General features: G+C 42.4%; 1 protein-coding gene across 22 annotated transcripts in view; it reads left to right on the top strand.

Annotated features, from left to right (window-relative positions):
- Rbfox2 (RNA binding fox-1 homolog 2) overlaps positions 1-24,165 on the top strand; it is a 240,092-nt gene that overhangs the window by 179,826 nt on the left and 36,101 nt on the right. For all 22 annotated transcript variants that reach the window (XM_028871042.2, XM_028871040.2, XM_028871036.2 and 19 more), the window contains one exon: positions 16,349-16,573. In XM_028871042.2, the coding sequence (XP_028726875.1) occupies positions 16,349-16,573 (225 nt within the window). The remainder of the gene's footprint in view (positions 1-16,348; positions 16,574-24,165) is intronic.

The following is a 24,165-nucleotide window of genomic DNA, read 5'->3' as shown; positions in this document are numbered from 1 at the left end:
ATTTGTGAAATTACTGATGAATGACTTTATATCCATGATTATGTTTTTTGTTTTAACCTAGTGTTTATTATGAGATTGCCTGGAAAACTGTGTGTGTGTGTGTGTGTGTGTGTGTGTGTGTGTGTGTGTGTGTGTGTGTGTGTGTGTTGTGCACGCATGCTGGAGTTGAGGAGTTGAGTCTCTCCTTCCACCATGGGAGTTCTAGGGATCAAACTAAGGTCGACAGGCTTGATGGCAAACATCCTTACCTGCTAAGCCATCTTGCTGGCTTTCCTTGCAAGGCATTTTAAAGAGACAATTTGAGACCTAAGCATAGGAGATTAGATTTTGAAAGACTCTTAACTAGATCCACAAACTTTTTCTGGAAATGTTTGGTAATAACCAAGTTTTGCTCTACAGGCCTCTGTGTTTTCTCTGTTCCACTCTGTTGCTGTAGCATTGAGAAAGCCATAGACAATACTTCAGTGAATGAATGTCTGTGTTCTATAATACGTTATGGACAATAACATTTGAATTTCCTGTTATTTTCATGTTGCAAAGTGTTATTCCTTTGGGCTGTTTTTCAACTATTTATAAAGATAAAGGTTTGCTTGGTATCTTGGTTACTTTTCTATTGCTGTGCTAAACACGATGACCAAGGCAGCTTAAAAAGAAAGCATTTATTTTGGGTGTATATCAATGTCAGAGAGCTTGGCAAGATTCAGGCAGACAGGCGTGGTGCTGGAACAGTGGCTTAGGGCTCACATCTTGTGAGACAAGCATGAGGCAGAGAGAGCTAACTGGGAATGGCCTGGGCTTTTGAAACCTCATAGCCCACCCACAGTGACACACCTCCTCCATCAAGGCCACACCTGCAAACCTTTCTTAAACAGTCCCACTAACTGGGAACCCAGTATTCAAATATATGAGCCTATGGGGGGCCCTTCTCATTCAAAGCACCACACTTGGTTTGCTGGTTATATAAAACTAGGTGAGTAGGCAGGCTTTGGACCACAGCCATAGCTTGTTGACTCCTGAGGGGTGGGTTATGTTTTTAGCATGGGTTAGGTTTTCCTATGTAGATTGATCATAGCGACACACATAGTTCCTGAGCAGTTTGGCAGGCTGTTTTGAATCTCTTTTTTTAAAAAAGCCCTTTAAAGTCTCACCAACATGACTGCCCAAATGTGAGCTGAACAAGGTGGACACCAACAGACATGTCAAAGTGGACGGGGAGAAACCCATGAGGCCCCACCTACACAAAGAACTAGAGGCAATTGAGGAAAACTGGGAGGGGAGAGCACACCCAAGGAAGAGCACATCAATTGGTTGTCCGGTACCAGTGGTCAGCCCTGAAGACATACAAATAAATGACATACAGAGCAGGTTGTATTTAGGAATGCATATGTATCTACACACATGCATGTAATAACAGTGAAAAAAGAAAATAAACAGTGTGTTTAAAGGATAGTGGGAAGTGGTATATGGAAGGGTTGGGAAGGGGGAAATGTAATTATATTGTGATCTCTCTCTTTTTTTAAATTATTATTATTATTATTATTATTATTATTATTATTATTATTTTGGTTTTTTCGAGACAGGGTTTCTCTGTGTAGCTTTGCGCCTTTTCCTGGAACTCACTTGGTAGCCCAGGCTGGCCTCGAACTCACAGAGATCCGCCTGGCTCTGCCTCCTGAGTGCTGGGATTAAAGGCGTGTGCCACCACCGCCCCGGCAAAATTTTTTTTTATAATCATCTTTAAACTCTTGACCTTTAACCCCCATATGAATATTTTTCTTCTAGAGTTCAGTGTTTTTGTATTTTTTTCATATATCATTATTTTAAACCAGAGTGCTTCTTTCCCCTCAGTTTTGTTTTTGTTATTCAAGAATCAGTGTGAAGCTCCCCTGGTTTAGAAAGCTTGCCTGGCAGAGGTGTGCCTCTCGGCTCCATTGGCCCCTGTGTAGCTCATCCAGTAGGCTACCCTACTGACGTACTTCTGTAGCTGGGATGTATGTGTTGTCTGGTTCTTCTGTCAGGCCAAGTCACCAGTGTCCATCACCAGATCTGATTCAGTTCCGTGTTCTTGATGTTTCACTTAGCTAGAAGATAGGTAGATATGCTGCTCTGTGAGGACCCAAAACTTGTAGATGTCTTAGTAGAAGGTGAGGAGATCAATGGCATAGGCCATTCCATCTCCAAAAAGTCAGCAAGGAAGAGGAGTATGGCAAAGAAGGAAGGGAAAGGCATAAAAGAAGCCTGAAAGATGGCAGCCCAAGGTGAGGATGTAAGTGTGGCAGGCTGCAGGCTGTCTCCCTCCCTTCCTTCCCACCATTCAAGATGGCTTAAAGCTAAGAGTCTTTGTCTAGTCTCTTTTAAAAGCTGCCAGCCTAGCTATGTATGCGTGCCTCTTGTTTACTTTTGCATTTCTTACTACAGTATCATTGTGTGTGCTGATCTTCCTGTTGTGCAGAGCTTGGTTGTCATCAGTCCAATCCAATTTCCACATCTAGAATTTTGATGTGGATCTTGTTTGTGCCTCTCAGTTCACCCTAAGGCGCTCATGTTTTTTCTTCACATCCCAAACACAGGGAATGCAGATGCCTTAGTGCCCTTCACTACTAACCCCAAATATATGTTGGTTCCGGGTGATGGGTTTGTGTTTTCCTGTTTCTTTGCAAGCCTGTGAACTTTTTAAAAATTGGATTTCAGACATAGTGAATTTACCTTTTGGATGTTGGTGGTTTTAATCTTATAAATAACCAAGCTTTATGTTTGAGCTTCACACAGCTAAGTTTCTTAGCAGTACCACAGTCCTTTTGGTCTTGTTTTAAGTGTTGTTAGACGTGACCAGAGCTGTGTTTAGTCTCTGGCAAGTTGTCCCTGCTGCAGAGCAAAACTGGAATTCCTAACTGATGGTACTGAAAGCATTGGTTTTCTGTTCTGACACCTCGGGAGTTCCTAGCCCTGTTTTCTGTGTTTCTTTCCCTAACCTCTTCTTCAACTCATGAAAGCGACAGCCAATGTTTGGGGGCTTGTGTCTTTTGAGTCTCTGAACAGCTTTAGCTTCCCCAAGATTCCCATGGTGACCTCTGTCAGGCCTGACTCTCCCCAAACCTCTTGCCCTGAGCTCACTTCCTGGAGACCACCAGCTGCATCCCAACACTCTTCTCATTCTCTGGGCAGCAAGCTAGGCGGCCGTACAGTCCACTACCCTGCTGTCCTAGCTAAGGAGCTACTGCCCTGCTCTGCCTACTGTACAGTCAGTCCTTGGAGTGCTCTTGTTTTATTTATTTGAGCCTGTTTTGGGTTTGAGGTAACAAGGCTGGAACGCAGAAGAGAGATTATTTTTAAATAAAATAAAATTGTGTCTCATTTAATGTATTAGATAGTGCATGAAAATCAGTTGAACAGTAATTTCAAGGAGCATCAAGAAAGAATACCTAAGATGCCTGTACAGCAGTAATCCAAAGGAACACTGATTAATTTCTGTAACTGTGCTTTGTGTTTTTAGTAAAGCAGAATGGGACTCCACTTCCCTTAGGTTTTTATTAATGTCGGTGTTTATAGGGAAAAGAACACAGAGAATTTTCAGATTCTAATTCAGCAGATGACTTGTATTTCGGACTATGTGGTCTCTTTTCTTCCTTCACAGTACTAGTGACTATTGTCTCTAGTGCCTGTTTTTTATTTTGTTGTGTTTTTGTTTTTTTTATTTTTTATTTTTTTAAGCTAGAAGCAAAGAGTTTTGTTCACCTGATCTCAGTGCTTGTGCACTGATGGGTAGTGATCCTTTTTCCATTTCACAGGTGAAAATCTTGAAGCCGTGAGGAATTGAAAGACTCATCCCACACATAGAGTCTGGATTTTAACCTAGATTTATCCTTCCAGTGTCTTGATATCCTCCTTCTCCCACTATGGTCTGCATTATGCCAAATACAGCATAAAGACCTTGGACTGGGCTGTGGCTCAGTCCATAAAGTGCCTGCTTAATATGCATAAAGTCCTGAGTTTGATTCCCAGCACATATATGGTGTGCATTCCTGTGGTCTCAGCATTTGAGAAATGGAGGTAGGAGTGTTGGGAACTCACTGGCATCCCTGCTATATATGGAGAGTTGGAGGCTAACCTAGGCTATGTGAAACCCTTTTTCAAAACAATAATCTAGGCTTTAATATTTCTTTAGCTTTTACTTAGCAGAAGTTCTTTCTTCACTTACTAAATTTTTGTAAGCCATTTTATCCAGTACTTTGAGATTTGTATTCCTTTTCTGAGAGCCTTAAGTTCTTCTAGGATAAGTGGAAATGTCCTCAGTTTAACTATTTCCTGCCATTTTGTGTCAACACAGTGGTTGAGAGTCTGAGGGTGCAATAATTCATGTGGACAGCATTGTGCAAGGTGCTAGAGACTGGGAATCCTCAGTCACCTAGGTGTTCCCCAAAGAGTTGGTTTCACCCTCATGAGGTATTTTCATAAAACCCATGCATGCCATCAAACCCTGATGCAGTGTAAATACTGTAAACAGTTGCTGTCCTTGAGTCTTCCAAGAATAAAGACAGGGAAAAGGTCTGCATCTTTAATACTGACTCATCTTTTTCTACATATTCTTAATAAACAGTTGGGAATAGATGTCTCTGCAGATATGGAGGACCAGCTTTATTGGCTGTCTGCAATAGCTTGTAGCTATTTGAGCTTGGCAACAAATAAACTGTTTAATAACATTTTGTTGACTTTGTTACAGAGAAAGCACTTTTATATGGTAATATACCAGGCACATTTCTTCCTTTTCTAGAAACTTGATTCTTTCCCTTAAATCCCAAGTGAAGTTCACTTAGAAATCAGAACACAGGCTGTGGGTTGCTCGGGCACATGTTAAAGGCAGAACTCGTGTTTCCTTGTTTGTGTCCTGCTGCCTGACAGATGGGTTGACCTGTAGTGTCCAAGTGTCAGGTGTTTATAGCACCTCCTTCTGGAAGGAAACAATGAACAAGTTAAACTTGTGTGGCAGGACTTTGTCCTGTCCTGTGTGTGTGTGTGTGCGCATGCTCATGCGTGCAGTGCCTGATACCCAAGGGGTCAGTGAAGGCCTAAGATCCCCTAGAACTGGAGTTACACATGATTATAAGCCACCATGAGTGCTGGAAACTGAACCCCAGTCCTCTGGGAAAGATTCCAGTGCTCTACACTGCTGGGCCATCACTTCTCCAGCCCTGCTAAAAATAATTTATGTGCAATTTTCCCCCTGTGGTGGGGTTCAAACCCAGGGCCTTGCACATGCTAGGCCAGTATTCTATCCATGGCTTACATCTCTAATCTGAATTTTTATTTTTGAGCAATAACTATAATTTATATATGGTTGATCAAATTCAGGTAAGGAGAAGAAATAGCTCATATACCACTACCTCTTAAAATTGAGCATTGACTTGATTTTCACAGGAGAGTAAAGTCTGGATGTGTTTTACATATTAGATCCAGTGGAGTATAGATTCCTTCCCTATGGTGCTCTGAGAGGCGGTTTCTGCCTGCCTGCTTTCTGGTCCTGTGTCTTCCTTTCCTCTGAGACAGGCTGCCTTGACCAGGGGAAGAGGCCTGCTGGTAGTTCCTTCTCTGATTTGTCTTGTGAACAAGGATTAAATCTTGTAATCGCTGGTTTATGTTTCATGGCTGTTCCTGACTGAAGGATAAGAGTCCATGACATGCCTTATTGATCCATTTGTTAGATCAATGAGGCAACAGAAATCATTTTCCTCTTTGGGCTGCATTCTTGTCTGGACCACTGTTGCATTCATTAAAGAGGAGGCTTTCTAGTCGGTAAATACTTGATTTTTCTTTTGTTTTCTGAGAGTAGTTAGACACTTGCAAATCTTCTGTGTGTGTCAAGGTTTAGAATAACTGCTCCCACGTTGTCTTGGGGCACTTGGCTGATAAAATGCCCCATGCACTTGATTCTGATGTTCCTCTGAGTTGCTTTGCTTTCCACAGTCTCATTGTACCTAATTTTATCTTTAAAATGTTGACTTATTTTGAGATGTGTATGTGTATATAACACATGAGTGTGCATGTTTGTGTTTGTGTGGAGATCAGAGGATAGCTTCACGGCTCACCTTCTACCTTGTTTGAGACAGGGTCTCTTGATATTTGCCACTGGGCTGTGTATTCCAAGCCAGCTGGCTCACAGGCTTCTAGCGGTTTCCCCAGTCTCCACCTCCCATCACACCTAACAATGATGGGATTACAGACACGAATCACTGGGTTTTGCATGACTTCCTGTAAACTGATCTGAACTCACTTGTACAGCAAGTGCTGTTCCCCACTAGCCATCACCCTGGCCGATGCACCTAGTTTCTTTCTTTTCTTTTTTTTTTTTTTTTTTTTTTTTTTTTTTTTTTTTTTTTTTTTTTTTTTTTTGCTTTTTCGAGACAGGGTTTCTCTGTGGAACTTTGCGCTTTTCCTGGATCTCTCTCTGTAGACCAGGCTGGCCTCGAACTCACAAAGATCCGCCTGCCTCTGCCTTCCAAGTGCTGGGATTAAAGGCGTGCGCCACCATCGCCCGGCGCACCTAGTTTCTTGAAGCTTAAGTGCAAGGCCTGTCTCAGGAATTGTAGCAAACACTATTCATTTTCCTTTGAAGCTTTGGTTTGTATTTAGGGAGCTTCTTGGTGTCCTTGATAGCCAACCTTTCTCACTTACATAGAAGTCTAGAACTAAGCTCACTTAAAGTTGTGATTGTCTTACATAATACGAGCCTTGACTTCTAGGTTAGGATGCTTTTACATTGCCTCCTATCCCTTGTAAGATCCACTAGCAATATAGAAATATGAAAAAAAATGGAATAAATCAGCAGAAGAAAGTGAGAAGTGGCATACCTGATAACAAGGGCTAAACAAAGTTCTGGAAAATTAATGCAAATGAAAAAAACCTGATAGGTAAAAAGGAGGAGGGGCTAAAGCCTGAGGGCGGCCTTAATATGGCTGCTGTGGTAAAGGCAGTGTACCCAGCACAAAATGAAGACAGAAAGCAGCCAAAGGTTCTGTTTATATGGGCAGCAGGCTGCTTGTCACTGTTCAGGCCTCTCCAAGGACTTCCTCGGCTACTGTGCCACCCCCTTTCTTCAGCATCAAGGTGGAACAACCAATGCTGTAATTGCTTTTCTCCAAGGAACCTGATCAACATGTTTGGGGGAAATTTAATTATGCTTTATTTTATTTTGTTTATGTTTTGGATTTGGGTGTGTGTGTGTTTTTGTTGTTGTTTGTGGGTTTGGTTTTGGATTTGATTTTTTTGTTTTGAGACCAGGTCTTAACTATGTAGCCTTGACTGCCCTGGATTTCCCTATGTAGACCAAGCTGACCTGGAACCCATAGAGATCTGCCTGCCCCTGCTTCCTGAATGCTGGGATTAAAGGTGTATTCTATCACACCCAGCTTTATTTTTATGTATGTGGGTGTTTTGCCTGCATGTATGTCTGTGTACCACTCGTTCAGTGCCCACAGAGATCAGAAAAGGACCTTGGATTCCTGAAACTAGAGTTATAGATGGTTGTGAACAGCATGTGGGTGCTGTGACTCAAACCCGGATCCTCTGGAAGAGCAGAGAGTACTTTTAACTGCTAAATGATCTAACTCCTTAATTTTTAAAAATTTTATTATTAACTGTGCATATGTGTGCTTATCATAGAGGGTTGGGGCTGGGTATATAGAGGTACCCACAGAGGCCCTAGAGGCCAGAGGCATCAAGATCCCCTTAGAATTGGAGTTATCGTTCAACACAGATGCTGGAAATGAAACTCGGATCCTCTGCAAGAACAGTATTTACTCTTCACTGCTGAGCCATCTCTCCAGCTGTAGAAGTTTAATTCATTATTATAATACTTGGTGGATAAAGAGATGATGTTCCACACTAACAGAAAGCCTATGGTGTCCTCCTGGCCCTGTCACATTCTGAATTCCCAGTTGGAATTTTAATGCCAGAAAACCGATGAGCAGAGGAAACCACATCCTGTAAGCAGGTCTTTCTACCTGAGTCACTGGAGCATGAAGATCCTTGGCAATCCTAGAGGAATCTGAAGCATCCAAGAGCTAGAAGGAACAAAAAGAAACCCTGACCTGAGGGGAAACAGATAACCCTGGGAACAGAAGAGAACTTCAGGAAACCTTGTGGGTTTCAAAGATCATGCATTCATAATTACTAGTAACTGGATGTCAAAAGAGTTAAGAAATGCAAAGGGAGCCCAGCACTCAGGAGGCAGAGCCCGGTGGATCTCTGTGAGTTTGAGGCCAGCCTGGTCTACAGAGTGAGATCCAGGACAGGAACCAAAACTACACGGAGAAACCCTGTCTGGAAAAACAAAACAAAAAAGAAATGCAAAGGGTTTGAGACTAACAACATACCTCAGAAAAGGACATGCAGAGGAAGGAGAGGAAGATGGACTTCAGACCTCCCAAGGTGTAAAGTAGAAGGCACGGTGATTTCCTTAGCTTGTGTTCTCTAAGACAACGCCTGCTTACACTGTTACCAAGAAAGATCTTGGGGCAAGGCAATAATGCCGCCCAAAGCAATATGTATTATTTATTGATGGATTTGGTAAAAGTATTCCAAGAGACTAAGGGTGTTTCTCTACTCCCCTACCCCATCAGAGACTGGCATAGCACTGTTTTGTGGCCCATTTCCCTCTCACTTGTTGAAGTTTGCTAGGAACAAACTCACTTGGTCCTTCCTCCAGGAGCCTCAGGAGTGGGGTGCCAGGCCCCGCTATGTATGCACTGTGGTATGTTGGCCTGTCTAAGTCTAAGAGCTTCCCCAGCATTTGCAGCCCCCTGCCTAGGACCTCTCCCTCTTTAAGAGATGTTAAAAGCAGATCCCCCCCCCCCAGACTGAGGGAGGAATAGTGCTGCTACTCTTCACAAGTTTGCTGTCAAGTTTGGTTTGCTGTCACCTGCATGGGCACATTTAATAACAACAAAGGGTTGGGGATTTTTACCTTTTATTTATATGTATGTGCCTGTGTCTATGTTGAGCACATGCCACATGTATGCAGGAACCAGAAGAGGGCATCAGTTCCTAGATCTGGTATTATAAACAGTGGTGAGCTACCCGATGTGGTTGGTAGCAACCAAACTTGGGTCCTCTGGCCAAGCAGGAAATGCCCTTAAACCACTGAGCCATCTGTCCAGCCCCAGAAAGAAAGCTTAAAAGGGGAAAACTGAATTACCAGCTACATCTTAGAAATAGCTGTCAAGGACCTTTCTGCATTAGAAGCCTTCCATCGAAGCTCCTTGTCTCTTCCTGCAGTCCCGTTTCCCCGTGCTGGGTTTTTCTAGTCTGTTCAATATCACTTTGGGAAGTTTATATGCACTAGATGGTAATTCTCAAATACCCATGGAGAAGTTGAAAGGTTTAAATAGTTGCTGGACCTAGGAAGAACTGGAACTGGACATTTTACCTGGTTAGGGAATTCCTGCTCTGTGAAAGTCGGTGGGTCAGCAAACAAGGACTGGAGGATATAGTGCTAGGAAAGTTAGACATGAGGGTGGGAGGAAGAAGAGGGAGAGCTGTTTGGGGCGAGGAGAGAGCCTAGAGAAGAGTAGGTGCCTGAACCACATGTTAAACATTGTGTGAATTAGCCAGATGGGGAGACGTGAAGAGAATAATTGGTACAAAGAAACTCGGAGGATTGGGCAGGCCTAGAGAGACAGATGGCTCAGTGGTCTTCCAAAGGACCTGGGTTCATATCCCAGCACCCACACGACAGCTCACAACTATCTGTAACTCCAAGATCTGACACCCTCACACAGATGTACATGCAGGCAAACACCAATGCACATAAAATAATAAAAATAAATAAATTTAAAAAAAGAAACTGGAGGGCAACACAGGATAAGATATCTTTTCAGGATTTCAAACTTTGAGCACCTTCTCTCTCTTGGACTGTTTGGACTGGATCCATCTTCTCCTGCCTTCACTGAAAGAACCACATGCAACCTGACCTCTCTACACCACTTCTCTGCTCGAACTCTTTCTAAGACCACAGAAGCCAGAATGCTGGCTGGCTACAGCCCTACCAGCTCCCTCTTAGCTGTCACTCTGTCCCCACCAGCGCCTTCACTTTATCACCTGTCACTGTACCTCGCCTGTCTGTTCCAGTCTCTTGCTGTGGACCTCAGTACTGTGTTCCTCTTGTCTGCCCTGCTCTTGCATCCAAACAGACATCTTGCTACCTTGATTTCCAAAGAATCCTAACCAGATGTCGTTTTCCCTGACCTCCTGCAGAAGGTAACACCCCCACCCCCACCCCCACCCCCCACCCATGACCTGCCCTCCAGCAGTCCATCTGGTCATTGCTTTGCTAGTTTGCCATTATGTTTCTCTCCCTACTAAAAAAGTCAACTTCACAAGGGTTTTGTGGCTAATTACTGGTGGTTGCCCCCAGCAGAAATTGTATCTGTCCCATGACAGTCATGGAGAGGATGAGCTGAGGGCAGAGTAGACCAGAGCACAAACAGCTTTATTTTCAAAGTAGCTTCTTAGAAATGAGTCAAGTTGGAGTTTAAAATTTTTTGCGTGTGTGCGTGTGTGTGTGTGTGTGTGTGTGTGTGTGTGTGTGTGTGTGTGTGTCTACATGTACACACTTGTGAGTATAGTGCCCATAGAGTCTGGAAGAGAGCATCTGATCTCTTGGAGCTGAAATTACAAGCAGTTATGAGCTTCCCAAAGTGGGTGCTAGGAACTGAACACAGGTCCTCTGCAAGAGCAGTATGTACTCTTCAACCACCCATCTTCAGCCTTCTATTTTTGATACAGAGTCCCTTGTAGCCCAGACTGGCCTTGAACTCTGTGCATTCCCAGCCCTCTCTCCCATAGTACATAACACAAGCCTCCATACTCTCACTGTAGCCTTCCAATGATTATACCTACTCTAGTAGAGCTGAAGGAGAGAGAAGTAATCTTTTTCACAGATGGTACTTCTGTGAAAAAGTAAAGGATCACAGAGTAAAGGATCAATTCAGTAGCATTCTCTGTGTGCCCATCAGCCACTCATACAGGGAGGATCTTCAAATGAAAAAGTTTATAGTTCATTTCTGACCAACTTAGAGACTTGAATGCCCAAGCCATAATAGAATGATTGTAGACACCGTCCAATCTTATTCTGGGAAATGAGTAGGGAAGAATTTTGCTATAGTTACTTATATGTGTATCTAATGAATTTTTCCTCATCATGCAGTAGACTACAGTAGAGCACCACCCATAAAACGTAGTTATTTTATAGTTCTGAAGACACTTTGAGCCCCTGCCCCAGTGTTTTCTTCTGAACCAGAGTTGTTACTATTCCTAATAATATTCCAGTTTTGACGTAGGATGGATGTAAACTTAATTATCCATGAAGAAAAACAGCAAATTAATTTCAGTTGTTGTGGGAATTTTGGTTGAAAAGAGAATCAAATTGCATAAACCATCAATCATGTTGACAAGACTAAACTTATAACCCACAGGAAGGGAATGGGGGAGGGGCTTCCATTTCCAAGCAGCAGATGATGATGAATAGAGTTGGTGGTCTTCTGTTGCTGATGGAAGGCATGATTCATGGATGTTTGGGGCTCTGAGTGCGGCTTTAAGGGGAAGTGGAAGAGAGGTTTGAGAGTTTGGAGACATTAAGACTATTACAGGGTTTGTCATTTTGTTGTTGGGTTTTGGTGTGCTTGGTTTTGGTTTGGTTCGGTTTTGGTTTTTCGAGACAGGGTTTCTCTGTGTAGCTTTGGTGCCTGTCCTAGATCTCGCTCTGTAGCCCAGCCTGGCCTGGAACTCACAGAGACCTGCCTGGCTCTGCCTCCCAAGTGCTGGGATTAAACGAGTGCACCACTGCCCAACGTCTTCAAATTTCTGATAAAAATAACCCTAATATTTGGCTGAGCAGATGCTATAAAACATAAAGCTTTATCCCAAGTTTGTTCTCTTAGCCTATAAATATTTTTAGCAGAAAATTGAAAAAATATTGCTGTCTGTCACATCTCTCTAAGTAAAAGGTATTCCTGACCTCCTGATGGAGGCCTGCACCCCTCTTCTGGAAGACAGAGTCCCACTGTGGCTGCATCTCTGCAGTACTTATACTGTGGCTGGACCCTAGAAACATCACCTTTCTCCCCATCTCCCACCACTAGTTGGTGTGTTTATTCAGTTGACTGAGCCAGCCCTGTCAGGAGTGACCCCATAGGTGACTCATGCTGTGTGCTTGTGTACCCAGTCTCACTCCCGTCAGGGATGAGGTGGAGAAGGGAGGTTAGAGATCAAGAAGAGCAACATCAGAGCCAGAGGCAAGTCCTTGGCCACTAATCTGAACTTGGAAACTGGGTCTTTAAGTCCTCGTATGTTTCTTAATAGACCCTTTCTGAACATTTCTGATATGCAATATGTTAGGTAATACGTTAGGTACTGCTCATCCACCAGTCCACCTGAGTTTGAACTTTTGTCTGTTTCACACCTGTCTTCAGGCCTCAATCTTCTAGGGAAGCAGTGTGCCCTGCTAACTATGGGTACAGGCAAAGCACCAAAAGATTTGGAAGAGAAGATCAAGTATTAAAATTCTGGGCTGCCAAGATGGTTCAGCAGGTAAAGGCACTTGTCACCAAATCTGAGTTTGATCCCAGGTACTCACATCGAGGGAGGACATGGAATCATTATGCTCATGGGCATGCACACACACACACACACACACACACACACACACACACACACACACTAGATAGGTAGGTAGATAGATGGATGGATGGATTGTTGGATAAATGAAGGTTTGAAATGATAAAAAAAAAAGTTAAAATTCTGTATACATTAAACCATGTTCCAACTTAGAGATAGTAAAAATAAATTACGTAGCAACATAAACAGGCATTTTTCCAGGAAAAAAATTACGAATAAAAAAAGAAATTGTGTCCTTATAGCGTAATTTCTAAGAAGTAAAGGGAAGATTTTTATGTTCCAAGTCATATTAACCTGGTATCTGACTTACCTCTACACATTTTATTCTGGTTGATTCCTCTGGGACTTTAAAATCCATTTGTCCTCCAGGTCCCATCTCTTCCTGTCCCTCTTTTCTTAACTTCCTGATCAATATTGCTGAAGCCCCCTTTCAATTCTTTCTATTTTTTTCAGGTTTCCTGTCTTAAGAATCCCACACACCTCAGTTATGCTCTCAGCTTTTCTTGTATTTCAGTTCTCTTCTGTATGAGCTCATCGGTGCTGCACCATCACTTGGTGTACTGTTTGATTGTGGTAGTTTCATCATATGATGAAGCACACCCCCTTTGCAGGCTTCCCTTTCTCCCTTCTCCAACATTCTTGGTAGTTTTTCTATCAAATTAGAACTGCCACCTCCCACAGGTACATGCCATTTGCTTCTAATCAGTAAGGGAATCAAGGGCCTCTTATTTGGATGATTAGTGTTAAGTACTCAAAACAATTTACAGCTTTTAGTTATTCAAATTTTGTTTCATATGGTGTATGCTATAATAAATTAATAACTAGTTTAAAAATATAAACCTCACATATTTTTTAGTTCTAAACAGGTAGTCATGTTGGTCATTGATGAGTTTGCTCTTTTGACTGTAATTTATAAAAAGTGTTTTTCTAAATCCCATCTCTGGTCATTTGCTAGCTATTATATCACAGTATCTGAGACAAATTTTTTAATTGGTATCTTGATGTTGTCTTTCAAAGAACAGATTTTTTTAAAATATTGATAAATTTCATTCATTGGTTTCTTCTTAATGGTTCTTGCTTCTGTCCTAAAGATTCTTACATTGATTTTTCTTACACTTCTGGAAATCTTGCATCATTGGGTGTGTATTGGGGGGAGGGGGAGGAGAGGTCATTTCCACCCACCATTTATTCATGATTTAAGATCTCTCTTTCCAGGCTGACTTGTCTTGCTGCCTTTGAGTTGGCAGTGTGCCTGGGCCCTGTTTCTGGGTTGCTTTCTGTTTTATTCTCCTGTCTTCTACTCCTAAGCCACTGTTCTGATACTGGCTCTAGAAGAGTACATCTTAAGTCAGTGAGTGGCAGCGTCGCTTGGTTGGTTGGTTGGCTGGTTGGCTGGTTGGTTGGTTGGTTGGTTGGTTAGTTGGCTGGTTGGTTTTTGTACACTTTCAGAATTGCTTTTCACTTTTCAGTTGAGTTTCCATATACTTTCATAACAACTTGCCAGTGTGGATAAAAAATGCCTGCTGAGAATTTGGTTGGGTTTTTGGTTATTGATTGGGGTGGATGATCATTTTTAAGAACATTGAATCTTCCAATCCACATCTTTTTTTTTTTCTCATTTATAACAGGCTTTGCCAATTTGTTATGTTTCAGTGTTTGCAGACTAACTAATGATAGCTGTACTAATAATGATAGCTAAGCCTTCCTTTTAAAAGTACCCTCTGCAGACTGGGTATGGCTTTAGTGATGGAGTGCTTTTCTAGCACACAAGAGACTTGGAGACTCCCCTCTCCACCCCACCCCCCACAAAGGGTTTCTCTGTGTAGCCTTGGCTGTCCTGGAACTCACTTTGTAGATCAGGCTGGCATCAAACTCACTGAGATCTACCTGCCTCTTGAGTGCTGGGATTAAAGGTGTGTGCCACCATGGCCTGGCAGCATGAGACCTTTTGATAGCTTTGAATTCATCATGTTTGAGAAGGTGTAACAGCCAACATGTTTGATGGTGAAAGCCTGGAGTAATGTTTAGAAAATGCTTTCAAGTTTAGCTCCCCAAAGTTCTTTCAGACTAGAGAATTCCCTCTCAAACCAAGGGCAAAGTGGATAATCAGGACTGGGGAGAAGGGGAATGATTGCCTCTTTGCTTACGGCTAACAGGAAACCAAGTGTTATAAACCCGGATTCTCTGTGATACCCAGTCTTAACATCTTAAACATTAGGGGAGGGGCAACTTAGCTAAGTGCCTGCTAATGTGAAGTCTCTGGCCATCTTGGCATCTATTTCCAGAAAGACATTGCAGACTTATATGTTCAGTAAAATAGTGACATTTGTTTTTCTTGAGTGAATTGGAAGGTGGGGAAGTCTTGTTGAGAAGTGGGGTGATGGTAAGGGCTTCGCAGAATCTGTAACAAGATTCCTGTTTTTATATTTGACCTTCAAGACTGAACAGACAGGAGACAGAGGCCATGACACCAAAATGGCTTCAGTTTCTGTAGTTACTTTATCTTTTTTAATTTATTTTTTAATTAGCATAGCAAGTGTTAGTTTTTGTTACGGCGTTTTCAAACATAGCTTGATTTTGTTGATCATCCTCTCCTCTCTCTTCTCTCCTATCCAATTACTCTCCACCCACCTGTCCACTGCCAACAGCCTCCACTTTCATGTCACAGAGCTACAATTCTGTATCCCAAATCTGTGTCTCACAGCACCTGGGAATGGAAGTTGTGGGGTGGGGGAGGTGGGGAGTGGTACTGTGCTTTCAGCTTTACAGGCTCGAAATAATTATTTAAAATGTGCATATTCAGTTCAGTCTGATAACTACCTTTCTGTTTTTAATACATTTTGACATTTTTTATGAGAGAGAGAGAGAGAGAGAGAGAGAGAGAGAGAGAGAGAGAGAGAGAGAGAGAGATTTTGGATTCATGTATGTGGAGGTCAGAAGACAACTTTCAGGAGTCAGTTTGCACTTCTGCTGTGGGTTATAGGGATCGGACTTAGGCTGCCACGCGTGTGCTTTTTACCCCCTGAGCCATCTCACTGCTCCCTTATATTTTTAACTAAAGGAAAGTTTTGTTGTTAACCTAGTAACCACAGTTTAAATCAATCTGTACTTTGATGTCTAAGCCTCTAAGCTGATTATTTAATAATATTCTCCTTTCTGAGCTCTACTCTAAAATTGTAGAGGCTATGTCTTGTTTCAGGCTTTAATTTGTAGTGTCTGTCTTCTAGAAACTATGTATTGTAATTGTAATTACTTCCCTTTGGTTTCGTACACAGACTCAAGTCATAAGAAATTAGAGTTATCTTAGTTAGGCTGGCAAAATGGCTCAATGGTTAAGAACACTTGTGCTTGCAGAGGGACCCAAGTTCAGTTTGCAGCACTCATATGGTGGCATGGCCATATGTAACTCCAGTTCTAGGGGATCTTATTCCTCCTTCTGACCTCTGCAAGCACCAGGCATGCGTGTGGTACACATACATATATTCAGTGGCAAAACACTCACATAAAGTTAATCATTTTTTTTTTTTTTAAGAATGAGAGTTATCTGATGATCCAAACAGTTTTTCCTAAGTGGGGATACAATGATAAAGCATGCCAAGAGTTCTGTATCCTTACCTTGTAAGTCATTCTCTAATGAAGTTTTATTCACTCACTTCCACTCTCCTGTTGCTTCCTCTAGGGTAACCAGGAGCCAACAACAACTCCTGACGCAATGGTTCAGCCTTTTACTACCATCCCGTTCCCACCACCTCCACAGAACGGAATTCCCACAGAATACGGAGTGCCACACACTCAGGACTATGCTGGCCAGACCAGTGAACATAACCTGACGCTCTACGGGAGTACGCAGGCCCATGGAGAGCAGAGTAGCAATTCACCCAGCAACCAGAACGGATCTCTCACGGTATGTGAAGTAGGAGATGCAAGGCAGAATGATGTGTGAAATCTTCACCTTCCTCTGAAGACAGAAAGCCCTTTGAGTTAGTCTGTGCATGTACTGACTGTTCTTCCTGGACCTGCCTTCCCACATCCTCTGTCGCACTGGTCCCCACACTCTGCTCTCACCCATGCTGTCTCACAGCAACAGTCTCACATTGCCTCTCTCTGTTCCCTAGAGCAATGGGCATGGAGCTTGTACCTCCCTCCTGGTTTTCCTATTCAGCAATGGCTGTTCTGATGGCTGCTCCTCCTCTTATTCAAATCTCAACTGTTTTGGTGTTCTGGGTTTGGGTCTTGAAACCCCTTTTTTCATATTTTATGTGCTTTCTCTATATTCTTACACTCAATTCTTACACTTATGTACTTATACACTTACAACTTACACTTAAGTCACTCAGTTACTTAACAAAAGCTAGGCTTTGCTGGTTCCTTATCCTTCATTTCTACCCTTAATCATTACAGAGTTTAGCAGCCACAGTTCCACAGTATTGTACAACTTAGCCCTCTTCTCGTGTCTTCCCCGAGGCAGAGAGCTTAGCTTTTCTGCCAGCTGCTTGGGGTTGACTCAGGTGGCTTGAGCTTAAATCACAACTTTACCTCAGAAGAATGAGTTTAGGCAAGTTATTTAATGTTCCTTTTTTCTTGAAAGAGAATAAAATAAAGGTCATAGTGCCTACCTCAAAAGCTGTCAGGAGCATTACAAGAGTTTCTGATAGGCCTGGTGGTGGCACAGGCTTATATTTTAGCAACTCAGAAGTCTGAGACAGGTGGATTGCCATAATTTAAAGTCTACTGGAGTTACAGAGAGAATTCAAGGCCAGCCTTGACACACTGGCAAGACCCTGTCTCAAAAGTACAAAGGGGCTGGGGATAACTCAGTTGTGGGGACATGTGTTAACACCACTTGAGTTACCTCCCTCTAACTTTTCATCCCCTGCAAAGCAGACATAATGGTTTTGTTTTCTAGTCTACACTGGCCTGTGCTAACTCCTAATAATTTTCTAGCACAATTAGAAAAATGTCCAAACTCTGTACTTGGTTTTCTATTTTCTCCAGCTCCAACCCACCTCTTTGACCTCACCCCTACTACTTAATAAAAGAAAAGAAAATGTCTAAGCTCACCACAGATATATATCTCATACATATCTACAATCACATCATACTGCCTGTGGGATTTTATTCTAAATGTTGAAATGTTCTGTTGTCTGAATTGAGCTGTTTCTCATGCTTAGATCCCATTTTTCCTCAGTATCAAGTTAGCAGAGGGGTGCATTATTTAGACCTTAAGCATCTTGATAAGATTCACTTCCAGAAGCTAAAAGCGTCAATTGAATAAAGGTGAATATAACCTGCAAAGGCATTCATTTTATTTTTATAGATATCAGACACCCCACCCTGGAAAAAAAAAAGAAACTTAGTTACATGAAAACATGCAGTCTTTCCAATGATGGTTACTGCTGTGTAGTTTATATCCAGTTGGGTTGAAGGAAGCGTCTAGGTCTGAGAGGTAACGAAGAGGCTCCTTGTAGTATTTGTTCAGGACATGGAAGATACAGACTGCTGTGTCAGACATGGTCCAGTTAGTTGCCTTTCAAATGATAACAAACTCACAGACTTTCTAAGACAGTTGGTTCAACCAAAGGACTAAAAAGGAAAAAAAAATAATATGTATCCGAGGCTTTTCATGATATTTTAACTTCAAACTCTATTTCTAGAGTAGTTAATTAATTAATGGTAGTTAGTAGTTAATTAACTAATGGTCTTTGTAACTGCTGTTTCTTCATTTCTATTTTCTTGGCAGTTTTGGTCTTTTGTATGTCCTGTGGAGCTATTTTCTTCTGAGTTGATAATTTCATTAAATAAAATTACTAAGTGTGTAAATCAGCTGATGAGTGCTTGCCTTACAGACATGAAGCCCTGGGTTTGATTCCTCAGAACTGCATAAAACCAGTCATAGTGGTGCATACCTATAATCCCAGCCTTCAGAGGTGGGAGGAGAGTCAGAAGTTTAAAGTCATTCCTGGGGGCCTTCGAGGCGAGCCTGGGTTCTATACCTTATCGCAAAACAACTTAATCATAACAATATATGATCCTCTTTTTATTTTCTATAGTTTATAATAATACCTTATCATTATTTTTGTTTGTTTGTTGGGAGACAGTTTCTCTGTGTAGCCCTGGCTGTCCTGGAACTCACTCTGTAGACCAGGCTGGCCTTGAACTCACAGAGATCCACCTGCCACTGCCACCAGAGTGCTGGGATCAAAGGTGTGTACCACCATGCCTAGCTCATTTGATTTTGATAATTTTTACCTTCTCTGGTCAGTGTACAAATTAAAGTTTGTATTTATTTGTGTGTGAGGATGTGGGTGTATGCATGCTCATGTAGGTGCACATGTACACCATATACATGCGTGTACCTGCATGTGGAGAGCAGAGGACAAACTTAGGTGTGGTTCCTTGGAAGCCACCCATCTTGTTTTTTCCTTGGCCTGGAGCTCACTAAGTAGGCGAGGTTGGTCAGTCAGCAGGTCTCAGGGATCTGCCTGTCTCTGCTTCCCCAGAGCTGGGATCATAGGTGTCCGCCATCATACTTGGCTTTTCCGCTTCAGTTCTGGGGGTTGAATTCAGATCCTCACTCTAGCAAGGCAAACACTCCACCCGGTCCCAAGGCTTGTTGTCGTCCCATTCTGCACTGTCTCCCACTTTCCTGATTGCTGTGTGACTTTTCCTCCTCTACAGTTTGTTTTATGTGTCATGTGTCTGCCTGCATGGCTGCACACCATGTGTATGCAGTGCTCTCAGAGGCCAGAAGAGGGCATCAGATATTCTGGGACTAAAGTTACAGGTGATTATGAGCTGCCATGTGGGTGTATCTAACCCAGGTCCCCTGGAAGAGTAGCAAGTGCTTTTAACTAACCTGAGCCATCTCTCTAGCCCCTTTTTAGCTTTCCAGGTTAGAAGCTAAGGCGATTGATTTTTCAGAATTTTTTCCTTCTGTGTTTAAGGTCTATGTTTCCCTGTAAAAATCCTTTTAGGTGGAACTCACAAAAGGTGATAGATTGTGTTACTATTTTCATTTCAAGACATTCTTAAAACTTCCTTAGTTTCAGGCTGAGCAGTGTTGGTATACACCTTTAATCCCATCACTCAGAAAGCAGAGGCAGGCATTTGTGAGTTTGAGGTCAGCCTGGTCTACAGAGCAAGTTCCAGGACAGCCAGGGATACACAGAGAAAAAACCCTGTCTTTAAAAAAAAAAAAAAATCAAATCTTCCTTCTTTATCTAGTCTGGGAATGTTCACTTTCTTTCTGGTCCATCAACACTTTAATGCCATTTACCAAGTCTCTTGTCTTCCTGTTTTCCTCTGCTCCTAACTCAGTTAGAACTTATATTTCTTTGGTAAAACACCATGGCCAAAGAAAACTTGGTGAAGAAGGGGTTTATTTCATCTAAACTTCCACATCACAGTCCAGCTTTGAAGGAAAATGAAGACAGAAACTCACGTTAGGAACCCGGAGGCAGGAACTGAAGCAAAAGCCATTGAGGAATGCTGTTTACTGGGTCACTCAGCCTGCTTTCTGAGAACACCCAGGACCACCTGCCCGGGCTGGCACCACCCACAATGAGCTGAGCCCTCCTCCCACATCAATCAGTCCCTGAGGAGGCACTTCCTCAGTTGAGGTTCCCTCTCCCAATGACTCTAGATTGTGTCAAGTTGACAGAAAACTAATTTCAAGACCAACCAGTATAGCTCCATCTGCTTTTCTCTCTTATTCGGTCTAGGTGAGTGGAACATTTGTTATTTTCCTACTAGACTTCTATTTCATTTTCAAGTTTAATCTGGATCTCAACAAAAATCTGAAATTCTGTTTATTTTTCTCCAGTCCTTTCCCCCTTTTGTTGTTAATTTAATAATTTCTGTTTTCAGCTGATTCATTCTTTGTTGCGCCATCTCAGATCTGCATTGTTCTCAATCTAGTAAATTTATTTATTATTTCACTTTTTAATTCTGGAGTTGCTGTTATTCTGCATATCTCTATATATAGATTTCTTACTTGCCATAATGTCTTCCTATAATTCCTTAGCTGTATTTGTATTTGCTCCATTGGCATCATCTCAATCCAGCATCTGGGCCTGGGTCCATTTCTGGCTACTGCTCTTTTTTGTATGTTGTTTTTGTTTTTGTGTTTGCTGCTCATGTTTTTAATCTGAGTCGAGCTTTGCACTTTCCTACTTTCTGTAAGTAGTGACTCTCTTTCATTTGTTTTCACACACATACGAGAGTGCCTATGCATATGTGCTCTAAGTGGTTTGCCTACACTGGAACCACATTGCCAAGACACTGGTGTTGCTGTTCTCTTTCTCTTCCCCTTCCTAGCTAGAAGGCAGATGCTGCTGAAACACCTGCAGCTTTAGAATCCAACTCATCCTGTGAGCTGCCTGCCTCTTAGGAGATACATTCAGAGTTCAGACCGCATCCTGAGGTTTCTCATTCTCCTCCCACATTTGTAGGAGGTGGGGAGTCCATTGCTTAGAGATGAAGTAGAGCAGTAAAACTTAGACCTAATGTTTATTCTACTAAACTTTTACCATCTGCTATGTATCTCATAAAATAGCCTAGCAGTTTGTATGGCCAATTAAATCCAAGAGGCAGATAGGAAGCAAATTAATTAATCATAACCCAAGTTTGCATAGCACCTTTCAGTTTAAAATGCTTCTTCAAACATTTTATTGTGGCTTGTAAAATAACCCAAGTAGGCAATTCTAGATCTCTACCCTTCACTGTGTCACTCAGATTCTGCTGCTCATACCCAGCAGAAATAGATTGTATGCATATTTATTAATCTTCTCAGGCTGTGAGCATCTTGTCACTCAGCCCATGCAGATACTGTCATTACCAGAAAGCCTTCCAGACGTTCCAAAGCTTCTAAAAGAAAAAGTTACATTGTGTTCATCTCTGCATCCCTTAACTTCTCACAGTGCCTACCATTTGATGATAAAACAGGTATAGATATACTCAAGAGGGAGCGGCTGGGTTTCCCTGGTAGATGCTGTCATAAGTGATCTGTCCCTTGTATTATCAACAGTAGGAAGTCAAGCCTGCATAGGTAGTGATACAAAGGACTAAAAAAGTCACATTTCAGTTAGGGGTTGGAGAGAAGGACTCATAATGACTACATCGAAACATGGATTTCCCTTTGGACAAAGGTCAAGGGGTTTGATGAAGGCCTGTGGGAAAAAACCATTTGAGCATGAATTGGTAAGAGCTTTTGAACCCTGGGATGAGAATCAGGGACTTCGTTGGAAGTTTTAAGCAAGGAAATGAAGTGAGTAAAATATGCTTCTAGAACATGGTCTGTTGCAGCATAGGCAGTAGGGGTGCCAGAGCTTGAGTGAAAGTGGCCACCTCCACAGTGAGTCACTGGTGTGGTTCTTACTAGGGGTCATAATGGCTATGTAGAGAAAGTGAGTTTAAGAGAAATACTGCAGGTGGGGAGTCCAGAATTGGACAGATGACTGAAGTGAAATAAGTAGACAAGTAGCTGGCCATACAGTGATTGAGTACAGGGTATTTATTTGATTTCACTTCCCTTCTCTGTGTGATGAAGCTACTAGTCACCTGAGCTGGAGGACAGTGAGAAACTAGGAATGCACAAACCTTTGACAAAGTTGCTGTAAACACGTCATCTTATTCTGGTGATGCCACAGGTTAACCAGGACTTGCATATGATAGCTAGGCAAGTGCTTGCCTCTGAGTTACATCCCCAGCCCTGGGGTTTTTGAGGCAAAGTTCGCTTTGTACCCCAGACAGGCCTTCAGTTACAGACTCTCCTGCCTTATCCTCCTGAGTCCACTGAACTCCTGGGATTGCAGTGTGCCGCTGCACCTGGCCAGCTGTTCTGAGTGCAGCTTTTGCTTGTGTTGGATTGGATACTCCTGTCTTGTTGGAGAGAAAGGACTTTTCATTCAAAGATGAGAACTGAGCATTCAATCCTAGAGTTTTTATTTTCAAAATTAATTTTAGAAATTAATGTTAACATCAGGCTAGAAATTTGGCCTGGTTTTAAGATGCGAGCTTGTTCTGACAGTCATTTGGCCCCTTGCTATGCACTGGTAAAAGCAGCAGCAGTTAGGGGCTGCCTCCTAGAGAAGAGAGGAGCCCAGTTCCTATGCGTGCAGGTAATGAATTCTTCTAAGGACAGCGGGCTTAAATAACCAAAGCATTTGACGTAGTCGAGTGGAAAAATTAAATCTACTGGATTTTATTTTTCATGAGAGCCCAATGCCTGCCCTTTTAAAAAATAAAACAAAACACTTTTAACGAGAGAGGGCTTACTGGTAAAATTCAGCTTCAGTGACTGATTGGTAGTAAGGTTTTAGTCTTCCCTCTTTCTGATGGTCCCTGAGCTATGAGGGGTGGAAGATGTGATATAGATAATCCCATTTGTGACTTACTACTCTACGGACACTCTGTTGTGCTTGACCGGTGTGCGTTTCCCTTCACTTCTATCTACTGCATAGAGAGACTTCTGATGAGGTCTGAGAGCTGCTCTAATTGATGGGTATCAACATAGAAATTTAGAGAGCCGTTTGATACCATGTGTGTTTGGCCAAGTACTAATAGTAGGTTTCTCCCGGACCTGTGAGCTCCCCACCCTTGAATTCTTGGCTAGATTCACAGCACCGGGTATACCTGTCCTCCTGTGGACGGGCCTTGAATACAGTCAGGAAGTGCTGGTCACCCCATAACATCTGTGCCACTGTTGCACCCATGGGCAGAGTGTGCGATGGCAGCCCTTAGTGTAGTCACAGAGTTGACATCTGAGGAAGACCATTGAAGACTTGTTCCTCCCAGCAACCTGCATAGCACCTGAAGAAGACTCTTTTGTCTTCGAAGAAGACATTTCCATGTGTGTTAATTGCCTCTGAAAACATTATAGTGGGACAGGATGTGGGAGTAAGTGATAGCAATACCCTGACTCTGGAGGCCTAGGCAATGATGTGTGTTGTCTGTCTTGTTTGTTTGTTTGAATTTATTTTATTATTTTATGTGGTTTGCCTGCATGTATGTCAGTGCACCACGTGTGTGCCTGTGCCCATGCAGGCCAGGAGAGGACATCAGATCCCCTGGGACTAGAGTTGCAGGCAGTTGTGAGCGAGCCACCATGTGAGTGCCAGGAATTGAACCCTGGAAAAGCAGCCAGTGATCTTAAGTACTGAGCCAACTCTCCAGCTCCTGTGTCTTATGTTTTAATAAATAAGTATAAAATGTAATTTTAAAAAAACTAGAAATTTTAATATAAATAAAGCATTGAATAAGGATTATTATCCTAGTTTATTTTCTGTTTCTGGGGTAAATGCCTTGCCAAAAAACTATTTGGGAAAAAGGTGTGTTAAGAGAGAAATGAATGTACGCATGCTCACTTGCTTGTGCTCAGCTCAATTTCTTCACTTTTCTACAGTTCAGGACCCTACCCAGGGAATGATGTCACTCATACCTGGCTGGCTGAGTCTTCCCATGTCAATTAACTTAAGACCACACCCCCTTCCAGGTGAT

Source organism: Peromyscus leucopus, chromosome 20, assembly GCF_004664715.2.
Source record: "Peromyscus leucopus breed LL Stock chromosome 20, UCI_PerLeu_2.1, whole genome shotgun sequence".
Classification (NCBI taxonomy): domain Eukaryota; kingdom Metazoa; phylum Chordata; class Mammalia; order Rodentia; family Cricetidae; genus Peromyscus; species Peromyscus leucopus.
Note: the sequence above shows the minus strand (reverse complement) of the source record. Positions and strands in the feature narration are given on the sequence as shown.